The sequence below is a fragment of the Mizuhopecten yessoensis genome, unplaced genomic scaffold, assembly GCF_002113885.1.
Source record: "Mizuhopecten yessoensis strain PY_sf001 unplaced genomic scaffold, ASM211388v2 scaffold897, whole genome shotgun sequence".
Classification (NCBI taxonomy): domain Eukaryota; kingdom Metazoa; phylum Mollusca; class Bivalvia; order Pectinida; family Pectinidae; genus Mizuhopecten; species Mizuhopecten yessoensis.
The window spans coordinates 602,757-614,196 of NW_018403776.1; the positions used below are offsets into that span (position 1 = coordinate 602,757).

An 11,440-nucleotide genomic window follows, 5' to 3' on the forward strand; every position below is an offset into this window, starting at 1 on the left:
CCTTGGGGAGGAGGGGACAAGGAAGGTGTGAAGGGGGACCTTGGGGAGGAGGGGACAAGGAAGGTGTGAAGGGGGACCTTGGGGAATAGGGACAAGGAAGGTGTGACGGGGGACCTTGGGGAGGAGGGGACAAGGAAGGTGTGAAGGGGGACCTTGGGGAGGAGGGGACAAGGAAGGTGTGAAGGGGGACCTTGGGGAGGAGGGGACAAGGAAGGTGTGAAGGGGGACCTTGGGGAGGAGGGGACAAGGAAGGTGTGAAGGGGGACCTTGGGGAGGAGGGGACAAGGAAGGTGTGAAGGGGGACCTTGGGGAGGAGGGGAAAAGGAAGGTGTGAAGGGGGGCCTTGGGGAGGAGGGGTTTATACTTAATTATATCAACTCTGATGTATCAAGCTTTGATAGCTATCAAAATAAGTCACTTATATCAACTTTATCTGCAATGTGGGCCCTCTTGCAGAATATTGATTTTTTCCTTGTCCTTTTCTTGGTAACTCGGAGGAGACAAAATTGATCTGTTGCCTCAATAACAATGCCTACAAATTGTGACCCCTATCTTTCCATTCCTCTTCTTGTCTTGTTAGCCTGTTGTCCGAATAATGTTACCAAGCGGGATGTCGTGTTTACCTGTTATAACATCTAGGTGACAACACCCTAAAATCACCCCGAGTAGCCTCCTTCATTATGGTCACTGCTCAGTTGTCCTTTGTACCAGCATCAGTGGGCACATTCTTCTGTCATTGTATGACCTCAGTTATTGTCATATGACCTAAGCTGTCATGTGATCTCAGCTATTGTCATATGACCTAAGCTGTCATGTGACCTCAGCTGATGTCATATGAAATCAGCTGTCATCATGTGACCTTAGCTGTTTCATATGACTTGAACTATAGTTGTATAACCTCGCTGTTATCATACAACTTCAGCTGTTGCAAAGACGTAGAAATCCCAAAGAAGCAATCTAGTTTTGTATCTATAATTATCGTAGATGATATCAGATTATGCCTGTGATTGGATATGATAGTGTCAATGTCAGTTAACACACAAAACTACTTTCAATTTTCAAACATTTAAAAAAGATTCAGAAAATGTGATTATTTTGTATACTGAAGCTTGATACAACACTTCACTAATTGATGCTACAATGTTTTTTAAGCAAAATTATCATGTGATCACTTCCAGGTGTAAATGGGATGGATGTTAACCAGATGTCAGTGTGTGTGTCTACATGTTGCCTTTTGTTGACATATATATATAATGTAAAGCTGTGCTTTAAATTACTTCCTTTCTAGAAAATTGTTACCTTTGTTTCCTTTTAGCACTGTCTTTATGCTGCTAGATGATTTTGTAAATGGTTTTGTTGCTTTAGATTTCCTAATCATTCTTAACAGTTCATTTTATGCTCAAGAGCCTTGGTGAAATCAAATAGAGTGCTGTCCATCCACTGTTAATATATCATGTTTACAACAACTGCTCTACTGGGGAGATTTCACTAGCACATTGTGTTGATGTCATTGGTACATTGTGTTGATGTCATTGGTACAGTATAATGATGTCATTGGTACAGTATAATGATGTCATTGGTACAGTATAATGATGTCATTGGTAGTGTTATGATGTTATTGGCACAGTGTGATGTCATTGGTAGTGTTATGATGTTATTGGCACAGTGTGATGATGTCATTGGTACATTGTGTTGATGTCATTGGTACAGTATGATGTCATTAGCACATACGGATGATGTCATTTGAACGTTGTGATGTCATTAGACCATTGTGATAATACCAGTTGCACATTGTGGTCATGTAATTAGCACATTGTGATGTCATTGTCATATTGTGAGGATGTCATTGTCACATTGTGAGGGTGTCATTAGCACATTGTGATGTTTTCTCATTGCTAATGCTCATTCTGTACCCCCCTCCCCACAAATTGGCACAAAGTGTTTTAATCATGATCACATTGTTTACATTCGGTATTCATTAAAGTGAAGTACCAAGTGAGAAAGTATTAATTCCTTGTTTTTGTAAAGCAGCTATAGAACCATACAGAACCGTAAGTGATTCTGATTGTAAACAGGAGCGGCATAAGCTTTAATTTTGTTGATGATTACAATTGGAAATTCACTACTGAATGACTTTTTAACTTTCAATCTATTAAGTGCTCATATCCTTACAAGGATGTGTACAGCTGTAGAGGGAACTCTACACAATTCTCAATATTGTTAGCACTCCGAGCACTTAATAAGTTGAATATAGTAATGTATTCCTTGATTTTCTTCTTTAATTTTGAAATGTTTAAATTTTTTGATTGTTATTAATTTCCATTTTATGTAGAAATCATCATTATATAAGGTTCCGATTGAGGTGAACGTGTTCAAGATTACAAATCAAAATTGTATTAAAATGAATAGCTGAATTCTGTTTTTCTCATTTATCTTCAGTATGTTGGCCATGCTATACATACCTGGTGGAGGTACATACATTACAGTGATATACAGAGGACTTGAACAGTAACTGACCTGACAAAATCAATATGGCATTAAAAACAACGGATATTCAGCCTCGATGGCAATGTGGAAAACAAGATTTTGAAAATAGTTTACGTAATTCTTCAAATTGTTTCCATTTCTTGTGACATTTATTTAACTCGTTCCAAAGCTTTCTAAGCCCAACAGAGCTTCAATAAAGTGGATATATCTAAGACTTGTTTAATAAATCTCATATAAAATTGAAACAAATCAAAGATTAGTCAAGAATATATGGTATTTCATGATGATTAGGTGGCAAAGTGGAAGGCGCGATTGCTATTCACAAAGAAGGTTCATTCCCTATTGGAAAGGGTATGGGTCACTTATTTACCTGTCCGACCCTGCAGGTTTTCTCTGTGTACACCGATTTCCTCCCGAAAGCCTCTAGAGTTACTGTATTACATTACGAAACATAATTTTGTATTATTGTTGGCTGTAAGTGGTTTATATTTACTCTGCTATGTTACAGTAAGGAAAAACACAACACATTTTTTAAGTTCAGTCATAAGCACGAGCTTTATTGACAGTCGTCAAACAGGTAGTATCTTTGTAGAAATATTATATGCCTTTAAATGAATAAATTATACACCTAAAAATAGAATCACTCTTTTGATGTAGATAAAATATATACACAACAAGTAAGATAAATGTTGCCAGCTGGCCACCAGTGCCAGATTTGGATGGCTGACACAAAATGGATCACAAGTGTCATATATCTAGGATGGCAGACACCCAGCATGCCACCAGTGTCATACATAGGATGGCTGTCACCCAGCACGCAACCAGTGTTAGATCTAGGATGGCTCACCACCAGTGTTAGATCTAGAATGGCAGACACCCAGTGTGCCACCAGGGTTAGATCTAGAATGGCAGACACCCAGTGGGCCACCAGTGTTAGATCTAGAATGGCAGACACCCAGCATGCCACCAGTGTTAGATCTAGGATTGCAGACACCCAGTGTCATACATAGGATGGCAGACACCAGGCACACCACCAGTGTTAGATCTAGGATGGCAGACACCCGGCACGCCACCAGTGTTAGATCTAGAATGGCAGACACCCAGTGTGTCACCAGTGTCATACATAGGATGGCAAACACCCGGCACGCCACCAGTGTTAGATCTAGAATGGCAGACACCCAGTTGGCCACCAGTGTTAGATCTAGGATGGCAGACACCCAGCATGCCACCAGTGTTAGATCTAGGATGGCAGACACCCAGTGTCATACATAGGATGGCAGACACCAGGCACACCACCAGTGTTAGATCTAGGATGGTAGACACCCAGTGGGCCACCAGTGTTAGATCTAAGATGGCAGACACCCAGCATGCCACCAGTGTCAGATCTCGGATGGCTGACATCCTGCTCGCCATCAGTGCCAGTTTAAGATGGGGGTCGGCCACCAGTGTCATATCTAGGTTGGCAGATGTTCATTACAGGCTCAATGTTACCACGGTGATTGCCATCCATCTACAGAAGATGTTCAGCTATGCTAATTTTACTGTCCCAGACTTTTTCTACGACACACCAAAAGTTAAGTTACAGAATAATGATACATCAATACTTAGATATATTTTTATAGGTAGATATTGACAGCATTTAGACTGTGATGTTATTTTTTAAAAATCTGTTGGCAAATATTTATTTTTTAAATAGCTGGACGATGAAGCTGAACATCTTCCTCTGATAACAAAATATACCAATAGATAGCACTAATGAATTGTATAAAATCAACAATTCTAAGGACAAGTCATACAAATAGAGAAACAATATAATAATAACAAATTGAGCATACATTCATACAAAGCTTGTCCCTATAGTAACCAGGTGATTGTAATAATGATTAAGATATAATCTGGTGATAACAGGTGTTGGCACATTGCTCAGTAATCTACACACATTATAACGCTCAGAAATCTACACACATTATAACAATCAGAAATTAATGGGAAAATGGAAATTATTGCATTTTGATTTTCTTTCTGATTAAAATTGTCTAGCCAGGTATGTCAAGGATTCACAATAACTTAGGATTAGATCATGAACAAGCATCTAGACATCAACTATCACAGTGTCATAACATGAACATCAACGGGTCGTTAATTTTGGCAATTTGTCTACCGGGTTGGCAGGCATGGTTACACAAATTATTACCATCAGAAAGTCATCATATGGTTTCAAACACTCCTTCAATAAAGTAATGGAAAACAGTGATAAAAAGACCAGTAACGCCTCCCATTCCTAACAAAGTATATGTTACAGGCACAACTAGTTCCCCGATACCAACATTTATTATAACACTTTAGAGAACTGAGGGGTTCCCATCCATACCCTCCCAATGTAACGGTGTAAAACACTTATAAATAAAGAACAGAAGAACTGAGGGGTTCCCATCCATACCCTCCCATTATAATGGGTTAAGACACTTATAAAGAGAAAACAAGACTGGTTCCCATCTATACCCTTCCATTATTATGGATGATTAAGACACTTATAGAGAACTGAGGGGCTCCCATCCATACCCTCCCATTATAATGGATGCAGACACTTAAACTTAGAACTGAGGGGTTCCAATCCATACCCTCCCATTATAATGGATGCAGTCACTTAAACTTAGAACTGAAGGGCTCCCATCCATACCCTCCCATTATAATGGATTAAGACACTCGTGGAGAAAGATACGAGGGAATCCAACCTATACCCTTTCAATGAAGATTAAGACACTTAAAATCATAGAACAGAGGGGCTCCCATCCATACCCTCCCACTATAATGGATTAAGACACTTAAACTGAGAACTAAGGGGTTCCCATCCATACCCTCCCATATAATGGCTTTAGACACTTGTAAACAGAGAACTGAGGGGCTCTGGCTTGGGGAGAATGATGAACAAATCTGAAATTCTTTTTTACTATGTCTCTGATTCATCACTCAATCATATCTACCTGTTTAAACCAATCACAAAATCATATTGTTTAAATGATATCACTGGAGGTGTCAGCTTGAGTAAATAGATCAGCACTTTTTTAAATATACAACAATTCAAGTGGTTGTTTACATATTCTGTAATATGAGCACTAATTGAGATTTTTCTTTTCATTATTTTATAATGCAATGTAACAGTACAACTATGTTGTAATAAAAACCAAAATTGTTGAAACACATTTCCTACACAAAAATTAAGAAAAATCATTTGAATGCAGCAATTTATCGGTAGGTAAATATGATTACATCTAATGTAATACCTAGTAATTCTTGTATGAAAATAAACATTCTAGCAGGACGGAATGTAAGAGTAACAAAAAGAAACAACAGAAAAATCCTATTCATAGATGGGATCATTGTCAAATTTACAACTTTTCTAAACTCTAATATTCCAGGGTTTCATTGCCAGAGTCACTAGAAAGTGTTGGTGATTTTCTCTGTAGCTGCTGAGCAACCCATTGGCACAATAATGTCATGTACATACACGTATATACTTCTGTTTGTTACAGAGTAAACAGGACCAATAAACAAATCCCTGGATTAGTAAAGGATCCTTCATATCACCCACACATTGATTTCAAACAGGAAGGACCATCAACTGCCTAGATAGATATTTTCCATTCAATACTGACAGGTCTTTCATCACAAAAGCACTGGGATAAAATTGACAGTTTAATATAAAAAAAAGTTGATAAAACTTAACAAAAATGTGCCATTATAAACTGTTTAGAAAACGATGAAAATTTGACACGACTTCATCCATCTTGGTTTTTTTCTGGAATGTGGTTCAATAAACTGAACAAATATAACAATACATTAACAGATCTATACACACTGGCACAGGATTCTACAAACATTAGTCTGACATGGAGGTAGCCCAAACCCAACACAAAATAAGTCTAAATACATGGACGGCATAAATACCTTATCACTGGACAGAAAACATGTAATACCCCATATATCCACTATCATTGGAAGGTATATATAATAGATTATCAGATCCTGTATGTATAACACTTTTTTATTGGACGGTATATGTATAAAAAGTAATTAACAGGTGGGAATGTATAAAACATTATCATTGGACGGTATGTTTTTCATATAGTCAGTTTACATAATTTTGATACAATTTCATGTGGATAACAGTTATACTCTCTATATTTATTAGCTATAGTGTGGATGGTTAGCATTAGTTGACTTTGAATAACGAAGCACTGACGAGGTTCAAGCTTATATTTGCATGTTATTTTTAAAGTACTGCAACAACAACAGGGGGAAAGTAGGTATCCTGCATAGACACTAGTACTCCAATGGAACCTTTGTTAATGAATTCAAGTATTCCAAAAAGTTTATCATCAACTCTTAACAATAACCCTAAATGGGTAAAAATAATACCTCTACCTATATTCATAAGTTTAATACTTTCTCAGAGTTGTTCATGGAGATCATGCTTTAGCATGACATGTTTTTGCTGTATTTAAATTGATCAAACTATCCTTCAAAAGTCAACAGTTGAAGATTTGAGTGTCCAAGTTGTCAGTTATAAAAGAAGGAGTTCTTTTATCCAATTTCCCCTTCAAAAAATGAATAACAAATTCATTGATTCCACCAATGAAAAAATAAAACAGTTTATAAAAACAACTTAAGGCACTGAAAATTAGTCACGTTCATAAACGAACGCATCTAGTAAGATACAATGCACTTGTGTTAGTTTAGGAATAATGATGAGGGTTCATTTGATGAGTGAAACCTAACCCTTGGTTATGATCTAGTACCTAACACACAATGTGTACTAAAGGGAGATAAGTCACAGCAAACTCAATGATTGTCTAGGCAGTATCTTGGTCTATTGTAAAGTATATACAAAAAAATCAGTTTTTATATAAAATGTCATGTTTTTATATCACAGGTTACACTGCTCACAACGCGTGTGTGACAGGTTGCCGACTATTACTGTGTAACTCTGCAGTAATAGGGCATAAACCAACAGGAATCCACACTTCACCCACACAAGCACCAGGTTAAACTGTGGGCACTAACCTAAACATCAGTCACGGAGATGAATCATAGCCAATAACAAATCACATTCAAATGACAGATGTTTGCTGTACCTAGCATCCAACAATACATTCAGGTTTCGGACACGTATCTATCAATCTAATCTTACTCTAAAAAAAATCAAGTTACATCTCATATAATTACACTGTATTACCAAACATAAAATAATGACTTATGATACTAAAATTACAGATTTAATAATCACATGTATTAAAAGGAATATGCACATGTTTTATATAAAAGAATCTGTTAATAAAACATGAATGAGTTGTAGTGACTATAATTCATCCCCGACATAGCACTTAACATGTCTGACAGCGTGTGTGCGATTCCTTGGTCATCTGTAGTCATCAAACATAACTGAAATACAATGTACGTCTCAAATGTCCATACATTATCACCCAACAAAATATTCCTCATAAGGCAGTTGATCGTGTAAACAAACATCCTTCAATCTTGTCTTTTGTAGTTCACACATCAATGAATCACATTTTCCAGCTTCAGCAGCTGTTTTCTCCACAGGTATTTCCCCAGTTCTGTGGTTCTGTGTGAGTCTCTGTCTCACAATAAAAATATGTACTGTCGCTTGAATTCTTCTCCCATTTTGAATTTTCATCTCTTCCTTTGATAATTGGCACAGGTGAAATTGAACAATGTGAAATAATGGAGACTATCCCGTGAAGACTAACAAACATAACAACTCTATCAGCGTGACATCTATCACAGATTGATAATGAGACAAACTTGTGTGTCATGTAAAAATAGCTAATGATGAGGATCAATGACGTTTCTTATAAATAAACACTAATTATAATAGTTCTAATAAAAATAATAAGTTGAACAAATAACTTTATACTGAACACAATATGAACATTGCCTGCATGGCAAGTACGGGGTTTACCACGCAGGTTTTGATGGTTTTATACTTTTGAAGAAGTCAAATATTGACATTCTGTCTTGTGAGGGGCCAGGCTGTTCAGCCCTCTGTGCTGCCCGCCCACCCTGGTCACTGAGGGGGCGGGACGTCCTTGGCGTTGCCTTGCCCTGAACTACTGGTTTTGTAGGTGGTGTTTTGGCTGTTCCTTCTGACTTGGCAGTCAGACGAGGTTGTGTTGGAATTCTCTTGGGTATTCTGGTTGTACGAGTGTTAGGGGTAGGAGGAGGCTTTTTCTTTGTCCAATTGAGGAGTCCATCATTTTCTTTCTCCATGTTACTGATGCGGTTCTGCCATTTCCATTCATCAACCTCCTTTTGACATTTCTTGATGAGATCTTCTTCAACACCATCAAGGTGGGTTACCTTAAAAGATATAAAAATATAATCTTACTTCAGAATTATATTTAACAAAAGTACATTAAAATTCCTGATAATCTCATCACTGAATATCTTCTTTCAACACAAGTCAAAAAGGATCTGAAAACATAATAAGAATTCAAAATTTGATGTACTATTCATTTTCACTTTATAATTATAATTTATTACAGAGGATCTCAAGTGAGTTCCCAGTGACAGTTGCCTGAGAGTCATATACCACTTACTCTATCCATAGTGCGCAGGACGTCCTGCCAGGTGGATGACAGGCGAGCTGCAGCATTGGCTGACCCTCCTGTCGACAGCATACTTAGACCATCAGAACTGACTGATGCCTCGCCGAACGATCTGGTGGAACTACTCGATGTACACCTGCTGGACACAGACGGAAGGCCAGGGAACCGCACAGCACGGAACTCCTACAATACAAGGCAATAAGTGAAAGACTTTCCTATAATACAATGTTTGGGTATATGGAAGTTCTGAGGGAACCAAACCTAAAGAGGCACTGTGAATTGCACCACATGCAACTTCTGCAGCACAAAGTAACAAACTGATTTCTTGTACAATATAAGGATATAGAGAACCACATGGATTATAACTTGCAACAACAAATATAGAAATATATTTACAGTCTACATCGACATTCAATCAATACCGTAGCCATAATTGTTTCCGCAAACTGGAGTTATCATCTCATAATCTAACCATAGAACATGACAGTTTTTATGACATCAACAACAGTACAAGTAGGCAGAGCTATGCAAATTGTATGTGAATGAGACACAATTGCTTGATGTCATCAACAGCAGGTGTGGACGGCTTATACAAATTTCAAGTTGTAACATTCACTGAACTTTCTCATGTTTATTGTCTGCTGATAAGACTAATGAATGAAATAGTTGTAAACAATTCACAGAAAAATACTGAAAATATCAATAAGAATTTTGTATTTTGGTCAGGTTATGAGGAGATAACTCCAGCTTGGCCTTTTACCATCTATTCTACTAGAATTATCACCTTATAACCTGACCAAGATAGAAAGCTATGCCTTAAATACCAACAACAGAACTATCATGATGGATAAATATAAAATGTAAAAGATGGCATTACTCTGCTGTTGCTTTTAGACTTAGATTCTCCACAGCCCTGTTTATTTACACTAGCAGGTATCACATGGTTTACTTACCGGCTTAGGTTTGGTGATCCCCGCCCACATCTTGAACCTTTTCATGGTGAAGTCTATCATTTCATGATCTTGCATGTCGAGTGTGGACTTGAAGAACATTTGTGAGCGCAACGTTTTGTACGTATCTGACAAGATGGCCACAACCAAGCAAACCGTCAGGCCGTACACGAAGATATAGAAGGAGAAGAAGAAGAAGTGGGTGAAAACTCGACTATGCTCAAACAGCAACCAGAAATCAAACGTGCCTCGAATAGCTCCAAGTAGTGTTGTCAGTGTGTTCCAGTAACTCTCAAATCCTCCCACATACGGTCCAAACCACTGCAATGTACATACAATTCTTTCATAACAAACATTAAAACAAAACAAAAACTTCCTATTTCATTTTCATTTACAAGATGTCACCAACCAATAATGAAATTGATTATCCAGCTGATAATATTCCAGTTATGTATTTATTTGCAGCTTTAAACTTCTCTTTCAGAAAAGTTTTTTGAAATTCATACTTCTATTAGATCAATTAATGCAGATGTATAATTTAAAAGCACAAAAGTAAAGAGATAATTTTGTCTTTACCAAGTAGGAAACCATTCCATGGTTAAGAAAGAGGATGGCAAATATGAGAGCAACACCAGAGAGTTTCCCAACCGATTCACTGAGAGTCCTCTCGTAGATGTACAGGATCTTAATGAATCTCAACTGCTTCACAATCTGAAGAAAAAGAGAAATATACATCCACTGACAACTAGAATAGATCCATGATATAAGTTCCTGATATATATTTCATATAGCAATGTGTTAACTTTCTCCCTCATAGCCTAATAACATTGAAACTTTGTATGTCCTGTCTGGAACAGTACCATACCATGATAAACATGTCTACTTTACCAGTCCGGTATGTTAGTACAATTACACGACAGCAACAGTTATGCTCTACCTTGACCATAAACAATAGGGTTGTTCCCTTACCTTGACCATAAATAATAGGGTTGTTCGCTTACCTTGACCATAAAGGATATGGTTGCTCCGCTACCTTGACCATAAACAATTTGGTTGTTCCCTTACCTTGACCATAAACAATTTGGTTATATCCCTCACCTTGACCATAAACAATATGGTTGTATCCCTCACCTTGACCATAAACGATTTGGTTGTTCCCTTACCTTGACCATAAACAATTTGGTTATATCCCTCACCTTGACCATAAACAATATGGTTGTATCCCTTACCTTAACCATAAACAATATGGTTACATCCCTTACCTTAACCATAAACGATATGGTTGTATCCCTTACCTTAACCATAAACAATATGGTTATATCCCTTACCTTAACCATAAACAATATGGTTACATCCCTTACCTTAACCATAAAC

At 37.4% G+C, this 11,440-nt stretch overlaps 2 protein-coding genes across 6 annotated transcripts in view; one reads left to right on the forward strand and one right to left on the reverse strand.

Annotated features, from left to right (window-relative positions):
* Positions 1 to 68: 68 nt before the first annotated feature.
* Positions 69 to 4,674, forward strand: LOC110454014. Of its 2 annotated transcripts, XM_021503327.1 has the most exons (3): positions 1,485 to 1,500; positions 1,840 to 3,278; positions 3,530 to 4,674. In XM_021503327.1, exons 2-3 carry the CDS (start codon positions 3,174 to 3,176, stop codon positions 4,118 to 4,120), a joined length of 696 nt encoding a protein of 231 aa, XP_021359002.1. In that variant the 5' UTR covers positions 1,485 to 1,500; positions 1,840 to 3,173; the 3' UTR covers positions 4,121 to 4,674. The 2 variants fall into 2 exon arrangements, with proteins under 2 accessions (XP_021358993.1, XP_021359002.1); XM_021503318.1 differs by having other exon boundaries at positions 69 to 3,278.
* An 86-nt stretch (positions 4,675 to 4,760) lies between these two features.
* Positions 4,761 to 11,440, reverse strand: part of LOC110453996 (polycystin-1-like) — an 82,392-nt gene continuing 75,712 nt past the window's right edge. For all 4 annotated transcript variants that reach the window (XM_021503280.1, XM_021503305.1, XM_021503295.1 and 1 more), the window contains 4 exons: positions 10,643 to 10,777; positions 10,070 to 10,387; positions 9,108 to 9,299; positions 4,761 to 8,868 (listed from right to left, as the gene is read on the reverse strand). In XM_021503280.1, the coding sequence (XP_021358955.1) occupies positions 8,467 to 8,868; positions 9,108 to 9,299; positions 10,070 to 10,387; positions 10,643 to 10,777 (1,047 nt within the window). In that variant the 3' untranslated portion in view covers positions 4,761 to 8,466. The remainder of the gene's footprint in view (positions 8,869 to 9,107; positions 9,300 to 10,069; positions 10,388 to 10,642; positions 10,778 to 11,440) is intronic.

What these genes read in the sequence shown, in the direction of transcription:
- LOC110454014 (XM_021503318.1), top strand. Translation starts at nt 3,174, where the DNA reads ATGTTGCCAGCTGGCCACCAGTGCCAGATTTGGATGGCTGACACAAAA. An exon ending in CCAGCATGCCACCAGTGTCA is followed by an intron (nt 3,279 to 3,529) that starts TACATAGGATGG and finishes CCACCAGTGTTA; the next exon opens with GATCTAGGATGGCAGACACC.